At 45.1% G+C, this 19584-nt stretch overlaps 1 protein-coding gene and 1 long non-coding RNA gene across 6 annotated transcripts; one reads left to right on the plus strand and one right to left on the minus strand.

Moving 5' to 3' along the window:
- Positions 1-3366: 3366 nt before the first annotated feature.
- NCDN (neurochondrin) lies at positions 3367-19580 on the minus strand. Of its 5 annotated transcripts, none has more exons than XM_083453296.1 (8): positions 19460-19580; positions 13446-13540; positions 12755-12890; positions 11378-12355; positions 10545-10786; positions 7389-7613; positions 6789-6931; positions 3367-5067 (listed from the first exon to the last, which is right to left on the minus strand). In XM_083453296.1, the coding sequence occupies exons 3-8, from the start codon at positions 12878-12880 to the stop codon at positions 4631-4633; spliced, it is 2151 nt and encodes a 716-aa protein (XP_083309422.1). In that variant the 5' UTR covers positions 12881-12890; positions 13446-13540; positions 19460-19580; the 3' UTR covers positions 3367-4630. The 5 variants fall into 5 exon arrangements, with proteins under 5 accessions (XP_083309422.1, XP_083309420.1, XP_083309423.1 ...); XM_083453294.1 differs by having other exon boundaries at positions 19181-19511; XM_083453297.1 differs by lacking the exon at positions 19460-19580 and adding an exon at positions 19250-19453.
- Positions 13548-16577, plus strand: LOC310683411. Its single transcript, XR_014514405.1, has 2 exons — positions 13548-16082; positions 16216-16577. It is a non-coding gene; the product is annotated as an uncharacterized lncRNA (long non-coding RNA).
- Positions 19581-19584: the final 4 nt, after the last annotated feature.

Genomic DNA, 19584 nt, shown 5'->3' on the forward strand with positions numbered 1-19584 from the left:
TGTGTATTTGTCAAAATACAAAAATGTGCTTATTAGGAGAACTGCACACAAATTGTAAAAAAAGGTTTTTTTCCTTCTTAATGCAGATTGCTGCACAAATGTGGAAAAATGAATTTAAGACTGGAGAAATGAGAGAACCACAGACTGACAGATTCATCTGTCCCTGCTTCTGAGCAGACCTGGTTCGGATCTCACTGTTAAGTTTCCTTAACCTACTTGCTCTCACTATTATGTTCTCTCATGAGGTGGCCAAAGTATTGGAGCCTCAGCTTCACTTGCTCTCTCATGAGGTGGCCAAAGTATTGGAGCCTCAGCTTCACGATCTGTCCTTCCAGTGAGCACTCAGGGCTGATACTTCATGTGAAATACTCATCTCTGATAACAGCACTAGGGTGACTTGCCCAAGAGAACAAGAAAATAAGATGCAGAGGAATTATACTGTCAATGAGAAATGCCTTTAGTCCCAGAAATGTCTATAGCCACAAAGTTGACTGACATTGTGGCGGTGAGATGTCCTATGGACACATAAAGATAATGCGACCCCTGACCATTTGGTCCATTCGTGACCAACTCTGGGGTTGCGGCGCTAATCTTGCTTTATTGGCCGAGGGAGACGGCGTACAGCTTCCAGGTCATGTGGCCAGCATGACTAAGCCGCTACTGGCGAACCAGAGCAGCGCACGGAAACGCCGTTTACCTTCCTCTATGGACACATAGTGGGGGGGCAAAAGAAGACAGTCTGAGACAGCAAAAATGTAAAGCAGGGATGGGGAACTTGTGCGCCCACTGGACTTCCCCAGGCTTCCCACCCCTGTTCTGGACAGTAAAGGGTTACCAAGTAGTGGAATGACTCCATCACCCAAGCTTGCCATAGTTGTCCTTTGGCCAAGGCTTCCTGTAGGGCTGGGAATTTGCCTGGGCAATAGCAGCCTTTGTTGCCTCTTGAATTGTTTTCCAGTTCTGCCCCCAGGGCCATACACCGCCTTACACATTAAACTGATTCAGAGGTTGTTCCTTCCCATAAATGAAATTACACTGCACACCTAGAAAAGGCAGCCTAAAAGGGTTATTATAGGCATGACTGTGTGCAGCACTGTTCTCATGAGCAGGAAGTGATATGAGAACAGGTATGTAGTAAAGATACACTTTGAGCTCGTTATTCATGTAGAATCTTCATTATGAACAAAATAAAAGCTGCTTTATAAAGCCATTCCGCTGATCCGCCCAGCTGCATCGTCTATTCTGACAGGCAGAAGCTCTCCTAGATCTCAGGCTAAGGTGATCCCATCCTTTAAAGCCGGATCTCAAACCTGGATGTTCTGAATGCAAAGCAGGTGCTTAATCCCTGAGCTATGGCTCTTCTCCAGGCAAAGATCATGGAGCAAGGATGCTCTTTGCCAGGTTGTACCAGTGCAGCACCTGGCACTGTGATGCTGCATCCACCAGCTTGAGTAAGAGCTTAAAGGCAGACAAGTCAACTGAACCATTGTTGTTGGAATCCATCTGTCTCAAGAGACAATAGAGTGCGCCTCCGGGGTAGTCAAACTGCTGCCCTAGCAGCGCTGAAGTGACCAAGCCTGGGAAGTGTGTATGGAGGTCCTGGGCTGCCTAGAAAACAAGACCACCACCCCTCAGCCTCACTGATGTGGTCTAAAAAAGCCTTTCTCAACCTGTGGGTCACCAGATGTTGTTGGACTACAACTCCCATCACCCCTAGCAAGGCCAGAGCTCAGGGGTGATGGGAGTTGTAGTTCAACATCATCTGGGGACCCACAGGTTGAGAACCACTGGAAGGAAAGCAGAGCAATACACTTGGTACCAGCTTGGCTGAAGCAACAGCTGGGTGGTGGTGGTCAAGGTGCCACCCAACCATCTTAGGGAAGCCTCTCTGGATTTGTGCAGGGTTTACTCCTTAGCTTTTTCTTCTCCTGGAGATCTCCCACAAGGCAGCGGAGGTTTAGGAGCTATCTTCCCAGGCTGAGTCCAATCTGCCCCTTATTTCCCTCTACAGCACATGAAGAAACCGCCTCCTTGACCATTGACTCATTGGCTATCCTTACCTGCTTTAGCCGACCAGTCAAATCCATTCCCAGGCTGTGGATGCTGCCACATTTGACACCTGCTAGGAGCCACAGTTGAGAGCTGAGAGCATGGTGAGGACCAAAGGTGGCCAAACTACCCCTGGAGCATGACGTGTCCCCCACCAGAGGTGCTACCCCTCCCCTAACATCCCATGAACCCATCAGCTGAACCACAACTCCCACATCACAATGCCTACTCAGGGCTCTGAACACACCGCATCCCCATAGGTGCTTCCTGGTACTGAGGTGAAATATTTTAACTGGGAAATAAAGGACCTTGCTTGAACTTCCCTCAATCGGGGGGCAGAAAAGAGGCAGCACGGTGCTTCCTGTACTCACAAGTACACACAGGTCTGTGACTAGGAGCAAGAGCAATGCTATTTAAAAGGTTTTATAGGCTTGGATGAGAGATGGCTGTCTTCATCTGCCGCTGAGAACCTGCATGTCAACCCGGTGAGCCCAAGAGTGTCAATGGCCCTTTTGTCCCACTTCATACCACCAGTGCATAAATGTGAAAGAAATAGTCTGTGACCAGAACACCGAGAAGACTGTACCTGCTTTGTAAAAGGACGTTTCTTCCCATAAATTTGAATTTTGCTTGAAGAACCAACCGGCACCGGCCTCATAAAGCTGCCCAACTGGCATGAAGACAACGGCCAGATAGCCATACTTTTCTCCATCAAGTGCTGAGTGAGTTCCAACCACTCTGCCCTCACTTTGTAGGTTCTCAGTAGGGAGCTGCTACCCGACAGATCAGATGGATCTGGATCAGGGCTTGAGGCCATTCATGGACTGGCTGGACTTTAACCCCCATCAGCAAGCATGGCCAAGGGGTTAGGGATGATGGGAGTTGTAGTCCAAGCCAACCCTGGAGGCTCTCCAGCCACCCGACCCAGAGACACCACAGAAAATTCCTTATCAAAGCAAATTTCAAGGCGGACTAAAGATCAGTAGCTAATATGTATTGCTTTGGGAGAGGCCCATCAACAGCTACTAGCCATGTCCAGAATCATTGGGACTTGGAATATTTGCTGCTATGGATGAACTGCAAAGGGTTAAGACCTCCATGCCCTGCTTGTGAACTCTTCATAGGACATCTGGTTGGCCACTGCTGGAAACTGAAGTAGAGGAACCTTTGATTTGACACAGTAGGGCCCTCCCTCCCTCTCCCTCCCTCTCCTCTGCTTCACAGGGATTACAGGAGGGAATGAGAGGAAAGGCGATGCTTGCTTCCAGCAGACATCCATTTGGTGAACAAGACCCACATGTCAGTAAGAACCAGGCATTTATTACAAGACAAAGCACTTTTATTTACTGAACTGTAAACACCAAGATATTAAGCCAAGGCCACAGCTTCAGGGGCTAGTCCAGCCTCCAACTCATGAACATAATATTTACTGGCTGCATGCAAGAGCCTACATGCGGAGTAATACAGAGAAGCGAAAAACAAGCAAACATTGAACACTCCGGAGAGTACAGATCCCAATACTATATATTTGGCCCCGGAAATCCCTCTTCCTTGAAATGCAGTTGATTCAAAAGGGAGTCAATTATTTTTAACAGCAAAATAGTTTGCACCCTCCCCCTCATTGCCTGCCCCATCTCCCCCCACAGGGCCATCTAATGCCAGCAGCCATGTGGGAGCAGGCAGGCAAGCAAAGGAGACCTTGGTCCTGCTCCAACTGGGGGTGTCATCACTCCAGTCCACAGAGTGAACTCCCTCCCTCCCCAATTGTTTTAATCACATTTAAACTGTCCCTGCTTTTTTAAAAAAATTGTAAGCCACCTTGGTGTTTTGTTTTGTTTTGTCCAGAAAGGCAGGTACAAATTTATTAAATAAAGACATCAGCTACCATGTGGGAAGGATCCCAAAGGCTTGTATGTTATTCAATACTGTTTCACTGTGATTTTATCAATATACTTCAATGTTACGTGTAAGCTGCCTAGGAAGAATTTGTATCCTTAAAAATTGAATATTCAAATAAATAAATAAATAGGTAAATAAATAGTATCCTCAAGAAAAGAGCTCCAACAATGGCACAGTCCTGAGGTAATCAATAATTAGATGGCCAGAGGTCTATCCAGTATGCCCTTCATAAGTGCATTACTTAAGTCTACCCTGAAGCCTGATTAAGGTAGCAAAAGGACACCTTGGAAACAATCACTATACATAGTTTAAAACATTCCTTCCCTTCCACGCTAGAATGCCACCAAAGTTCCTTTAGCATTTGTTTACTCTCCCCTCTAGAGGAAAACTAGCTTTTTCCACAGTGCATTAGAGTCAACTGAACAGCACTAACGTGCACTGGCATACATTTGTGCAATTGTTTCATGTTACTCTACGATATCACAGAGAGCTAGGACACATGCTTTATGAGACATCATATTTTGTTTTAAAACTTTGTGCAGCCATCTGGGAAGAGGTGCCCGACACATCCCATGCCCTACTGATTAAGAAGATCATCCATCTGCATGAAACAGGATGATAAAAAAACTGCTTCAGGGAAAACGTTTCCCCCCACCCGACCACAACGTGTTCTGAGCACTGCTCACTGCTCAGAGAGACATTGTTCCAAGGCAGCCATGCCATACAGGCTGGCCATTTCCAAACCCCGGTGCTGTTGGATCATCTCCAAACACGGCTGGCTAGCTCGGGCCAGCTCCACCAGGATGCCTTGGAAAGCACGGACAACTTCCAAGTCTACGGACGACGGCGCCACACGGCCCAGCAAGGCCAGCAGCTCCTGAAGCCAGCCGGAGCGCAGGACATCCTGCGGCAGCCACAGGAAGAGGGGCACGCAGCTAGCGAAAGCCTGCATGCCCAGAAACCACAACTCACGGATGGCTGGCCAGGCCGCCTTATAGGTTGGAGAAACGCTCATGGTCACCTTCTCCCCATCGAGGTCAGTCTGGGCCACGTGGGCTTCTGCCAGGAAGCGGATGGCAGCATCAAAGAAGCCCTCAGATTCTGGAGTCCCCTGCAGACCTGAGTGAAAAAGAGAGGAAGAGAAAGGGAGAGAAAAGAGAGAGAGAGAGAGAGGTAATGTGGGCATTCACCAACAACATGTGCAAGGTCTGGGAAGGTACAGGAAGCAGTGATGGTCACAGACTTGCATGGCTTCAAAAGAGGATCAGGCAAATTCATGGAGGAGAGTGCTATCAATGGATATCAGCCAGGATGGCTATACTCTGCCTCCACAGTGGAGGCAGAAATGCTTCTGAATACCAGCTGATGGAAGCCGCAGGAAGGGAGCGGGCTCTTGTGCTTGAATTCTGCTTGTTGGGTTTCCCACAGGTGCCTAGTTGGCCTATGTGTGGCTTGGATGCTGGACTTCTGGCCTGATCCATCAGTCTCTTCTTAGGTTCTTATGACATTGCCTTCCTACTACCTTCCTCAGGCTGAAATCCCTCTAGGAATATTTTAACTTGAGCCAGGCCAGTACAAAGAAGAGACCTGAGTCGTCGTCCCCACCATGACCCCTTCCTTGGTCAGTTTTCAAAACTGTTTCCAGAATAGGCCAAGAAGTGGTATGCCACCCCCTCCCTTTTCAGGCGACACTAATCAGAACTGATCGCAGGAGTGCATTCAGTGTCATAACAGGGTTCACCATTGTAAGATGCAGTCCCAGCCTTTTGCCTGGCAGGCCTGGGGCCAGACTCAGCCATAACTCTCACTGGCTGACCTCAGGATTAGCCAGTGGCGCCGGATATAGAAGGAGGAGGCTTCAGCTCCCCCAATATTGAGGGGGCCATCACCCCCTGACACTGCTGTGCACTCTCTGCACACCTCAGCCTCTGCCCAGCAGCCAGGCCGGGGGTGGGATGAGCAAGCGCAGATATAGCCCTCCGCACGACCCGCCCCCACCCAGTACCCGCCGGGCGGCATCACCCCTGGGACAAGCTGCTCTTTTCCAGCTTAATTTACCTCACAGTGCTGCTGCAAGGACAGAATGGGCTAGCACCTCCATGTGCATTACGCCTAGTTTTTCGGAGGAGGGAAAGACACAAGCTTAATACTTAAAATAAGTACATTTTAATTAGCCCAACTGGGATGGCTGTGTGGGCTTTGGGCCACTTGCTGTGCTGAGTGATCAGCAGCTTATTCTGAGGGAACTGCCTCTGTGAGGCTTCTCTTGCTTGCACCCTCTCATCCCAGCTCTTTTCCTTCTCATTTGACTCCCCATATAATTAGAGCGCACTGTTTGTCAATTCCCAACTCGGGAGGGTAGTGGAGGAGGAAAGAGAGAGTCTCATGTTGGGCAACTCAAGAAAGAAAACGATACTATACGGAGTTGCCATGGAGATGGATGGTAATGAACCACTTGTCTGCCCACACAGGCCTAGCTTTCACTGAGCTAATAAACCTGTGCCTGGGCTATACCACTTCAGGCTACTGCGGGGGTGCTCGCATGCTGTTCTATGCAAAAACAAAAAACCCAAAATAATCCCCCCACAGTGAAAAACGAGTGCATCAGAGAGGAGGTTTGGCTAGAACCCTTCTCTTATGATGTGCTGGTTTTCTACATGAAAGGGTTTTGGCCTTTTGTTTTGTAAGGACAGCATTCAGGTCATGTGGGCACACACCTGCACTCTGAAGAGGTACAGCCTAGCAACAGATTTGCCGCTGAAGAAAAACTAGGGCATGGTTACATTTTGTTGACTTCCTACTCAGTTTTGGCAGTGGAAGCTGACAGCGCTATTTCTTGCCTGGGTAAGCAAACAGCCTCTTGGACATCATGAGTCCCAGTGTTGCCACATTGGCTGTCAGGCCGAGATGTTCTCTCTGTGGCAGCAGAGAAGGAAGGGACTTCAGCAATGTGTCCATCAAGGTCGCAAAGCAATCTTCTCGGCTGCAGGTGAGAGAGAGAGAGAAAGCAAAACACGAGATGCTTTCTGAGTTAATCATATCTGCAGTCCACCCACAGTACTCAAGGTTATGTGCATAAACTTCACTAGTTTTGTTCCCACACCAGCTTGAGGGGTTGGCTAGGACCCTTTGAGCTTCAAAACGTGAGTGCGGATTTAAACCCTGGGTGAAGAATTAAACCATTATTTCCTCAGTCATTTGTTACATTTTTAGCTGTACATCTCTTACTAAAGAAATTCATTGAGCGAGCACTTGATGAATATTTAAAGTATTATATTTCATGCTCTTCATTTTGTATTACAAAAATTATTATACATATTAAAATCATAACATATTTTTAAAAATATGTGAATAAGAAGTCTGCATTTCAAAACAGAGGTTTGCCTCTGTAACATGTTAAGGTGTCGTTAACTCATTTGCATTCCTCCTCTACCCATTACCTGATTAAATCTGGAGCAGTCACAACCAAATTAAGGAAAATTTCACAACACGTCTGAAGGCTGGTTTCCACAGTAGTCGATGTAGTCAGGGTATCTGTATTTGAAACAAACATCTCCCACCGGTACAAGAAATATTGGCACAGGAGTACTGGCGCGCCCTCTGAAATGAGGATTCCACGGGGTCGATCCTCTGCAGTCAAGTGGCTTAAGCCAGGTAAGAGGAATCTGAAAGGGGACATGGAAATGTTGGAACTAAGTTAAAGGCAGAGGGTTTTTCCCATTTATTTAAAACATTTATATACCCAAGCTCTTGAGACAAAAAAGTCCCTCAAGCAGCTTACAAAAACCACTAACTAGATAGTCCATGGCCTCAAGCTTCTGACAGCAAAGTTTAACAAGGAAGTTGTTATGACCATGGTGAAATTAAAATGCATTTCAACCTGGAATATGGATTTTCTATAGTAAAAAACCCAAGCCAGTTACAAAAGATTTGCTACTGAAGAGCTGCCACCCTAGGTCAGCTCAACAGCCAGCCTAATGCCATACCCTAGCACTGGCTACTGCTGAATATATTCAAAAAAAGGCCCAACAATTTTTGCACAAAGTAATGAGACCCTGCTGCACCTTCTGCCAACCTGACCAATAATGGGGTCCCTCTCATTATATTTGAGAAAACATGACTAGGGGTGGGAAATTAAATATCAAAGTAAGATCTGAAATGTTCAAATGTTCAGACTGCTTATTATAATGGGGTCTGGGCATTTTGTCTTGTTTATCCCATAAAGTTTGTTTCTTGAAAGCATTTGTACCCAATCTTTCCTAAGTCTTTCTTTTCTTTTCCAGGCAGCCCACAATGATTAACACATAATAACAGACCGCAGGAGGACAGGTTTATAAAGTTAGCCTTAGATACCCCGGCTCCTTTCTTACACTAGTCAAAGTCCTGATTATTTTTTTTAAAGGAGGAAATTATGTAAGTCCTAACAGAATGAAGGGAGAGGTAGTTGCACAGAACAGGGACAACTACCAGAGGCACCACTCCATACCCCTGCCTCGCCACCTAAGCAGATGGCAGGTAGGTGTACTGTAGCTCGTGACACTGCAGCAGCTAGGCAGTATTACACTACACATTATATCCTTATTGTAAAATGCAGGAGAGCGGACCGGCTCCAAACAATTCAAACATTCTTAGAAGAGTACAGCTATACAAGGGAGCTCAGGAACCTGGTTAAAGGTTGTAGGTCACCCAGGAAGGAGGCCAATTTTGGAGGAGGGGACTGGGTATGCAGTGACTGTTGGGAATCACACATACTCCAGCAAGACCTGTTTTAACAGTCTGGGAACATGACAAGGCTGCACATGGTTGGGTCTTCTCTCCCCTCCTTTGATGCTAATTGGTAGGGACTCCGTGCCCAATCCTTAACAGAGCCAGGACAACATCCTACCTTTGGTTCTCAAGAGACACAGCTGACCGCAGCTGAAGGGCTGGTTTCAACTCAAGAAGCTTATTGGTGGTCTGGCCTTCCCACAGCTTTTATTACTGGTCCCACTAGAGTGGAAGTTGGTGATCATTGGGACTGATAGGATAGAAGGGAGGATAATCAACAGCAGGCGAGGCCAGAGCCAATTAATTCCAGGTTTGCCCCCTGCTGAAGTATATATGGTGTGACAGCACTGAGGCTAAGAAGAAGGAAGCCGACAACCAGTGCTGTTAAGTAAGAAGGCAGGCAAGCAGGCAGGACTGGCTATGGGGCAGGCTGAAGTTGGTGGGGCAGTGCCCCATTTCCCTTAATGAACCAGCCTTTGTTGCTTAAAAGATGGGAACAAAGGAACTTGATGGAACTTTGCATATTTAAAATCAAGGTGGATTTGCACCCTGGAAGCTGTTCCTACATGGCTCCTGATCCTACATATCCAACAAAACCAACCGCAGAGCTGAGAGACTGGTGAAAAGAGGAAGAAAGAAAAGAAAAGAAAAGAAAAGAAAAGAAAAGAAAAGAAAAGAAAAGAAAAGAAAAGAAAAGAAAAGAAAAGAAAAGAAAAGAAAAGAAAAGAAAAGAAAAGCAAGCAAAGACAGTGAACTCAAAGTAAACTGAATCACAGGAGTCAATATTGATGGGTTGATTTTTCCAGACCCAAGCTTGTAATGCCATTCCACATCAGGAAGGTTGCAAAGAGTTCTCCAGGGAACACAGATGACTCACTTGGGAACCTTTGTGCTATAGTCAGGCGCCCACGAACAAATGCTGCTCCCACATGGTCTCGGGATTAGAAACCATCAGTAAGAGCTGTTGCATAAGCCTTTCTAGTGCTCATCATGCCATTGCTGATGGGTGGCCAGAAGCTGCCTTAGATAGACAAGAAGGCTTGGCAAGTAAGCAGCTTACCCTCAACAGCATCCTGGTCCAGGCTAGAGGGGAAGGGGGCAGCACTACTGAAGGAATCCTGTCAACTGCTAAGTTTTATACACGCTAATTGCAACAACAATAAATCCACTGCTATCAAATACTTAGGCTTCCAATTAGCATCACTTCTGTCTTGCCTGGAATTCAGCCTCCGTTTCCCTGCCTGTATCCAACTGATCACAGCCACTGCTGTTGCTCCTGGTTGCCTAGCTAAAATATGCAGCACTGGGAGTCATCAACACTCTCCCCACAGTTTCATGTAAATGTTTAAAAAAGAACCCTGGTGGCAATATAAGACCCCTGTAAAAACTCTACACCTCTTATCTCCGGAGGAGAGTAAGCTGCCACCCCAAGATGGAATCTAGTCCAAGTCATTTCCACACTGATAACTAAGATGACAAAAGAAAAGCTTCATATTATGCTTTAGTTGAGATTCTTGCATTGCAGGCGGTTGGACCAGATGACTCTTAGGGTCCCTTCCAAGTCTACAATTCTATTCTGTGAAGAACGTTTCCCAAAATGTAGCAGCGCAGAATTTTATCAGTGTATCAGCGAGGCAGAGGTTTGCCTAAGGCCCCTCAAGGACTTTAATGTCCAAGCTGAAACTCCAGCCAGAATGTTCCTGATCCTCAGCTCATCATTAGAAGTGTTTAAGCAGAATAAACCTAAAGTGGTTCTGATTCCCAAACTGGAATCTAGAAGGCATAAAGCAGCAAAACAACACATTTCAACACCCAACGCTGTAATTTACCTTATAGCATCTCCTTGCCAAACAGGAGGCTGGATGCTGCTTTGCCCAGCCTGCTCTGCCTCCTGCTGCAAACTACTTCTGACTCTCTTCTCCTCCTCAAACCGCATCTTGGCATAGTAGATGAGGAAAGGCAGAAGGTCACAGATCTCTTGCTTGAGGGAAGATGTCTCTTCAGCCAGCCAGGCCCCAAGGATTCGAACAGAGGCAAAGATGAAAGGGTCGTCCAGCTTCTTTCGCCCTACCTGTGGGACAGAGAAAGCAGTCACAAACATGTTGTAAATCAGTAAGGCTGGAATGAGTGACATTGTGAGCCAGACAAAGGAAAGTGAGCATATACCATCTGTTAAATCCAAGCTGATAAGCGCAGAGCCTGCAGGACCACAAGCACTTCAGCTACTTGGCCAAAACAGCAATCTGGGGAAGCAGTAGATTCTTTCCACCTTTTCTACCATCCTTGATGGATTTCAAAGGCCTTGATTGGCTCCCAGTTCAGTCTTCGCTACATAAACAAAAGTTAAGGCAGCCCCCGTTTCAGAGCTCTTTGCCCTGCTGTGTTATTCAGAACTTCCACATTTTCACTTAGTCCAGGGACACCATTTCTATCTCTCCCTTTCCTCCTCTGCTCCTTGTCCTGTACTATGGTTCATTTCCCTCAATACTAGTTTGGGCTTCCTACCCACAAGAATTGCCTCACTTGGACACCAGATGACTCCTACCAACCTGGCACAGTTGACAGCCTCGGACCCTCATAAAGGTAAGACTGTTAACTGCTTCCTGAACTCCTGAGGGAGGCAGCCTTATAAGATTGGAAGATTTTGGGAGTCTTACTATACCTGTCTCAAGTAGTGTATGACAGCCCCGAAGGCTTCCTCCAGGATCCCCACCAGCTGCACTTTCTGCGCCTCCAGCAGCAAAGAACCTTTCTCTTTTGTGCACTCCACAATTGCCGTCTCCATCAGAACGTAGCAAGCAGCCATCACCTCCTGCTTCTTGTCCACCTCTGCCAGATCCAGCTCCTCCAGAGTCAGGCGGACTTCGACACATGCCAGGTTGGACAGCAAGGCAAAGAACTTGCTGCCAGCACCCCCTCCTTGGATCCACTCTGAGCCACAGGCTTGTGACAGGCAGGCTGCCAGCTTCAAGGCAGGGTCCCGCTGGGAAGTGCTCAGCTTGCTGGTCAGGATGCTAGCCAGGCCTCGGTAGAGGGGCAGGAGGCATTCGGCGTTGGGCGAGAGAAGGGGAGGGATGAAGCGGGGCAGCACTTCACACAGCTGGAATTTGGTCATGTCTTCAGCCTTCTGGAATTCTAGACTAAGTACGTTCAGCACCCCCATGAGGTCAACAGTGGCTCTCTGCCAGCACTTTGATTCGGCTGCGATCAGAAGCCCCACAAGCAGCTTAAAGGCCTGATCAAAGCCATAGCCATGCTTCACATAAGCCCTGCACAGTGCTGGGACAGTGCCCCTGTTCACCAACTCTCTGGGACCCTTTGGAGTGGCCATGATAGCCCTGAGGCACTGATAAGCATCATCAATCATGGCATTACAGGAAGCATCTCCTGGCTTGCAAGTTGAAATCACATCATTGAAAACCGGGATTTTGTTAAGGACCTGGGGATGCCGAGCTAAATCTGGATCGGTGCAGAAGCAGGCCAACAGGGTGAGGCCCAGGGCTTGGAATGTGTGCTGTGTACAGCCCTCAGGGGCATCCTTAGACGTCAGAAGCCTGTTTGGGAATGTGAAACCAACCGCGTCAAAGATCCTCCGGCGGGTTTTGGAATTGATTTCTCCAGCTTTTGCTGCTTTGGTCACCTGAAGGATAAAATCAGGAGGCATCAGAAGCGTGCAGTTTTGTGACATGGCTGGACTGAGCTAGCCGTTTCCCTTCCTCAGCTATAATTGCTTACTAGGTGTCCCCCTCCCTAAGTTCCTCTTGCATGCCACAGACATGGAAGGCTTTGCTCTTTCCTTGTTACAAGGATCTGTGTCCATCTTAAGTCTACAGGACAAGAGTGGATGCTATTATCTAGCCCAAGTCCTTATCTTAAGCAATTATTAGTAATCATGACTGTCATTTTACAGGTAGAAAACTACTGATCACCCACCCAGTTAGCCAGCTACCATGAATAGCTGGATTCAAAAAGCTTATCTTCATTCCCAAATTTGCTTCCAAAGCAGTCTATTCCTGCCAGTGCAAGGCCATATTCTTACCAGAAGCAGAGCAGCAAACTGTTCACTATCGTTGCTTGCATCTCTAAGCACATTGAGGCATCTCTCCAGTGTAGGATTCTTGCTGCTCTCACCATCATCAGGGACAATTCCCGAATTTGAAGCCATGAGGTCAGCTCTGTACATAAAGACCACCATTGTTTTCATACAACAGGATAGACAAAAGATCACCTATCACATTGACACTGGATAGACCAAGTTCCCCATCAGCAGTGGCTGCTGTTACTGGCAAAGACACAATGCTCATGCCTAGAATTAATTGGCTAACAACAAGGAAGAACCCAAAACTTACTGAGCTTTCAGGATTCCCAAGTTTTAATGCAGCTAACGGTAGCACAATTTAGTAGTTAAGAAAGACTGAGCTATGAAGCTTGATGCTTACTGGGATACCGCAGTAAGATCAGTAAAAGTGATGGGCAAGCTTCCTGAAAAAGCATCCTGCCTTGATGCTTTTGCAGAAATAGGCAGCTGTGGTACCGTGCACATTCTTAGCAGGCAATGATAACTAATAGGCCTATTTAGCACTCCAAATGAAGTCACTTTAGATCTGAGGTTGCCAGCATGGCAGTGGTGCGTGCAATGGAACCCTTGAGGCCATCACTTTCACAAAAAATCCAAGACCCCACCCTCTCGCACTGCAACCTTTGTCCCGAGAGAGAGTATGGGCAATTACCTTCTTTTCCTCTTAGAAAGGTAGAGTTGAATGAAGAATCGAGACAAAGTGATGCTCTTTCACCTCTATATGATTCTTAAGGTTCAGAACAGCACCTGGCCAGGTGAACAGAAAGCAGAGTGATGAAAATGGGGGGGGGGCAGAGTCAAGGGAAGAAGGGGGAGTGCTGCAGGAGTCAGGTGGGGTGGGGATATAGAGCAGGGACCTGTTTTGTGGTGCTTGCAAGCACCAAATCTGTGGTTTCTACTGTGCCAATGCAAACTTTAACTTGATGGTGGTTGGGGGGACTCTGAGCAAAGCAATGCAAATTCAAGATACGTTGCAGTTTTGCTTGATTTGACTTTACCCACACCCTATGTAAAAACAAATAACCTGTGTGCACACTTGCTCTCTTTTATGTAGTGACCTCCAGGGGAGGGGAGAAAGAATGCAACTAGAAGAGGTGGTATCCATTCAAAATTGCAAACGTGCCGGTGGGCTCAAAAAGGTAGGCAATGTAGCTTTAGACCATGCCCAAAATAGCGATGAGGAACCTATGGTCTGCCACATGTTGCTGGGACTCCAACGCTCACCATCTTCAAGTGCCAGTAAAGGCAAAGAGGGAGGACCTCCATCTTTGGGTTTGGACAGTCAGCTTTCCATAGTTATCTGCTCTTGCCAAGTGCCAGGGTAGATACCCTCAGAGATTTTTTTAAATGGCAATTGCTCTGAAATATTCATCTTCTCTCTCATGCGCGTGTAGGTTTAAGAAGGCAGTTAAAAAACCCTAAAGTACCCAAAAAGCAAGGCTGTGGTATTTGGAAAGAGACACCAGAAACTCTAACTGTAAACATATGAGTAACTGATTGACCTAAGAGGTGAATTTAAATGCCTAGAAATTCAGAATTCAGTTTAATGATACATTTTCTTGGGAAATTTGTAGAGAGAGGTTTCAGCTTCTACAACTTTGGACACCATATTAAACTGTTTTTTGTATAGAAAGGGGTGTTCTAATAGACCCTGCTTTAAAGTGGTTTCAAAACAAGGTAATGACTCAGATTTTTTTATAGGGCTGATTTTGTATAGGGCTGAAGTATCTATTGTCGACTGAAGAGTGGCTCCCTGCAAGGATTAATGAGAGGCAATTTCTGCGTTGCTAGGAAATGTGTGCACTTTAATTTTTAACTTCTATTAAAAAATGTTATGCTCTTTATTTGTTAGTACTTCCACGGAAGGTGTGCTGGTTGTATCATTGCTAATAATTGATTGAATTGGAAATGTTTATCCAAGCTGATTCTGGTTGATATAGTTCAGCTCACTGATGCTAACTGATACATGTGCTTGATCATTTATTTTATAATTAGTTTAGAATGTTATAATATCCATATCATCAAAAGTGATCTATTTATTCGGATTGGCATATTCTGTTTTGAAATGAGTTAGCATTTAGACTGTTATAGTAATGATGCAATGTGTTTTTTGCTGTCACATTGGGAGCTGCTTTGGGCAAACGTGTGCAGAAGCAGCATACACAATGGAATAATAAATAAAGTACGGGGCTGGGATGTTTCCCAAATGTTGAAGCTGGAATCTTTACAGAACAGTTTCTTGAAGAAATTGTTGGCTCTGCCCTACTACTCCTAATTCATTCAGAAATACAACTTTCTTCAGTCTCATCCAGTAACCATAATGCTATTATTTATTGTCATAATTATGGACAATTCTTCAGATAGATTTAACAGGCTTTTAGTGTCGGCAGCTTCAGCTCTCCGGAACCGATGACCAGCTGAAATCACACAGATGAAGTCATTCAGATGCCTAGCATGGGGCTGTGTAGGTGCCTTCTGAAGACATTTTTGTTTAGGAAGGTTTTCCCCAAGGTGTAACCCAGTCATTTATGAAAGATAAATTTTATACCTGGTAAAAGGTTTCTGTTGTTTTTAAGTTTATGCTTCTGTGTTTCGTTCTGTTTTTACGCTTTATGTCACAGTCTATAAATTTGTTTACTAAAAATAAAATCTGTCTAAATTGATACTGAATTGCAAGGACTGGGTTTCCAGATATCAGAAGATACTCAGATCTTAATATGTTTCTACATACACTTTGGTCACCTCAACAGAGATGTCAATCTCATCTGATAAAATTAATGCGCTAAGGTAAAGAATTACCATGGTAGAGTAAAAAAATGACCACGGTAGAGTTGCCAGTTTGGTTAAGTCTTACATCTGCTAAACTCAGGCAAAGCTTTTCTGGCTCAATGTAGATACTTTCATGCAATCACTACTTTTAATTCTGTTCTTTATGCCTGGAATCCTGTTTTAAGGATTCTAGATACTATTTTATTGGGATTACACACAAACAAAACCATCCTAGAAAACATACTTTGTTTATTGCCAGATATTATCATCATTAATTACTTGCTTTTCACTAGAAAGTCCTAGGCAGGGTTCCACTAATGTAAAGTGCAACATTAAAAGAGTTTAGAACAATTTACTATCATAACCAGAGCAGGCCCTAGAAATATAGGGATGTGGTCAACTAAGTCCTGCTCAAAGTAGATCCAGTGAAATTAATAAACTTAAATTAGCCATTTCTATTAACTTCAATTGGTCTGTTCTGAGTAGTAAAAGACTGAATACGACACATTTTGTTATTGTAGTTTTTGGACAATAATAATAATAATAATAATAATAATAATAATAATAATAATTTATTCTAGAGAATAATCTTTTGGAGAATATTCTCAATTAATGAGGTGTGCACATTTAAAGCAGCTGTGTAGACGACACAGAATTTACAGCTTTTGGAGAATATTCTCATCTCACATCACTATGGACAAGGATAACTTACATTTGTTAATTTCAGTGGGTCTACTCTGAGTAGGACTCTGCCAACTAGAATGTCAAAGGCCAGGGTAAAGAGCTATATCGTCAGCATTCAAAGATTTATATTGTGTCTTTTTTATGTTTGGATCTTTGCAGCAGTGAGTGCAAATAGTGCTTTCAGAGATAGCTATAAATTGTCATGGTAATGCCAGGATTTGATGATAGTTTTATTATTTTACTGCATTTTCATCCCTTGTTTTTACTGTTTGTTTTTCTTGCTTTTTAAATAATTGATTCTGGCTCTCATTAAATATTTTTAGTACCTGCATTGGCAAACATGATTTACTGTACACTCTTCAGCCTGTCTGAATTTCTGCAAAGGCCTTTGGTGATAAGCAATAAAAGTTTAATTTGGCTGACTCTCATCAGCCCTGGTCAGTCATAAAGAATGATGGAAATTTTACTCCAGCAACATCTGCAGGGCCAAAGGCACCACATCTCTACCCTCACACACACACACACACACACACAAAGATTCTGCAGTAGATTATATGGCAAACAAGTCATTTTTTGTAAACTCCTTTGAGTTTATTTGGTTCGTTCCCCCCATCAAGTGGTTTATTTATTTTTGTTTAATAAAATTCATATATGTGGCAATATGGCACTATATAAACCACAAAGTTACATAAAATAGACAAAGATTAGGTATTTAGACCATGAATGTTTCAAAACTACACACCACCAAAACCCCACCCAAATTTAAAACAAATTTCACGTGGGGGCAGTTTTTTGCTTGCAATCCAGATTTCCTGGTTATTTTTGAAGACTTGGCTGTACCTCAGTGAAGAAAAGAGAACAAAAAGTCTTGTGACACTTTAACAAACCAACAGATTGTTTAAGTGGTAATAGCGACATCTGCTCATCAGTAACAATGTAGCACAAGACTTGGCGGTCACATTATGTCTGCCCCCAGTCCTGCTCCCCAAAAGACAGAAATGCATGCATGCGTCTTCTTGTGTGAAAAATAAATGAATTTTTCATTAGCTGCCCTGCAGACATTAACTGCAGTGGGCTAGGAATGATAAAATTTCCAATATTATTTTTCCCATCCCACAGATGGGGTGTGTATACATATCCTGTAAGCCAAAATACTCATTCGGGGCTGGAAGTGGGGGGTGGAAGAAGGAAAACCAATGACAAATCTGTAACTCTGTCCATTGTTAGTATACCCAAATTGCAGACTGGGATGGGTGGGGAGGCAGGAAAATGGCTTATAACGATCCATTACTGTGATCTATGATTAGACCAGTATAGCAAGGATTCTGAGGCAGGGACCCCTGTCCTAATAAGACTGCACTCCTACTATTCTAACATCTGTGGAGATTCATTACATTTATATCCCTTCTTTTCTCCAGGGTGACATGGTTTTTCCCACCTTCCCATTTCATCCTCACAAGAATCTCAATTAACATATTTCTATTCACCCCTGCAGAACAAGCCCTCTGAAAGCCTAAAAATAAAAAATGTTAAACAAAAACAACTTGTCAAACACAGGCAGCAATAAGATCTATAAAAAGCTTGGAAAAATAAGGGGACTACTTAAAAGCCACAATAGATTGGGGAAGGGAGGGGGGAGGCAATTTCACAAATACAGTGCCACCACTGAAAAGGCATTCTCCCTGATACAGACATCAGGCTACTGGCCTGTTTGACCATTGTGATGGACCAGAATGCAGGACTGCTCTTAGCACCTGAGCAGGTTCGTATAGGAGTAAGTGGTCTGTCAAATGCAATCCTTATCTGGATTTATGCCCCGGAGAAATCAACAGGGCATACTTCTAGGAAGGTGTACATACATACAACTATGTGCAAGTTGAACCTTGAACCGTATAAGTAACCATCTGTCTGCATTATCTGCAATTGTTTTGTGAATTACCGTTGCCAATTATGTAATTATCAGCATATCTGTACTTTCTGCATTTCATTTCTCTCTGATCACACTGTGCACAATTCCTTCCTTACACCATGTGGATATATACCTGAATTTCAAATGTGCATCTAATAAAGTAGTCTTGCATCTAATAAAGTAGACTGCAGTCCACAAACACTTACGCCATAAGTGTTAGTCTTTGCCACAAGGTGTCACAAGACTCTGCTATTTTTACTGCAACAGACTAACATGGCTAACCGTCTGGAAACGGGTAACCAACGCAACCGGTGAAAAATCGGCGAGATAAGATAAAACTGCCTAGCTCCTACAAGCATTCTGCTTCAGCTGAACTTTCTGGACAAAAAGCCCTCAGGAATTAACATGAAATAGCCCAGTCTCAGAGGAGATAGCTAAAAAGCTTTCAGTAGGCCAGTCGCTGAGTGGGGATTTGCACCTGGGTCTACCCAGTGTAGGTCCAAAAATATTTCACTGCTTGCCCTCTTCCAAGGTTGCTCACAACATATTAAAACAAAACAAAAAAAATGTTTGCAAGCATAAAACATTTTCTGCAAACGCATCTAAAAAAATACTGAGATCAGCCGCTGCAGAAGCAGCACCAGCAGCATAAAACAGATCGATGCTGCATTCCTAACCCCGCTTACCTTAGCGACAGCCTCATAGAATTCAGTGGGACTTACCGCCAAGCAAATCCTGCTAGGATCGCAGCTCTAGGCTCGTGCAAAAGCTGACCGGAAGTCTCCCCCAGGACACCAAACGGGAGATGCGAAATGCCACTAAACTAGGAAGACCCTGCGCGCGTGGCGCATGCTAGAAGGCGCAGGCTCTACCAGAGGTGCATTTGCTCCCTCCTTAATAGCGCACCCACAGACACCCACCCAAACCCTCAGCCCCTGCATACGTGACGCACTTCGCTTTTGCTCTCGTTAAAGACCACCCCCCTAATCCCCACCCGCCTCATCTCCGCAAACACCGACACTCACCTTGCCCTCCAAGCGGGATCCGTCACTGGCGCAAGAAAAACACTATATTACATCCCCTTCCCTTCTTACCTCCGTCTCACCTCCTCTCAGCCCCCGCACTTACTAGCCTCACCAGCCCACGCACGCGCTCCTTAACCAATCAACCTCCCCCTTACTACCCCTTTCGCCAATAGCGCTTCGAGTTCATAAGACGTGCCCTAAGAAGCCACCGCCTCCATGTCAGATATGGGCATTTTCCACCTCCTCCACAAACCCCCTCTCTTTTAAAAAAAATCAAACCGTGGTGTTTGGGGGGGCGAAACACATTGTCCCTCGCGAAAACCTCGCAATCGTAGCAACGGCGCGCGGTCTTTTCCGTTTCCGGCCAATCGAGCCCTGATTGGCTGGCCGGCCTGGCCTGCAAG

This window comes from Podarcis tiliguerta (genome assembly GCF_965153285.1).
Source record: "Podarcis tiliguerta genome assembly, chromosome: 8".
NCBI lineage: Eukaryota > Metazoa > Chordata > Lepidosauria > Squamata > Lacertidae > Podarcis > Podarcis tiliguerta.

Coding starts and splice junctions, on each gene's coding strand:
- NCDN (XM_083453296.1), bottom strand. CDS start 12,880: ATGGCTTCAAATTCGGGAATTGTCCCTGATGATGGTGAGAGCAGCAAG. Junction 10,787..11,377: donor TCATACACTACTTGAGACAG/GTATAGTAAGAC, acceptor TCTGTCCCACAG/GTAGGGCGAAAGAAGCTGGA. Junction 6,932..7,388: donor ACTGCTCCAGATTTAATCAG/GTAATGGGTAGA, acceptor TCTCACCTGCAG/CCGAGAAGATTGCTTTGCGA.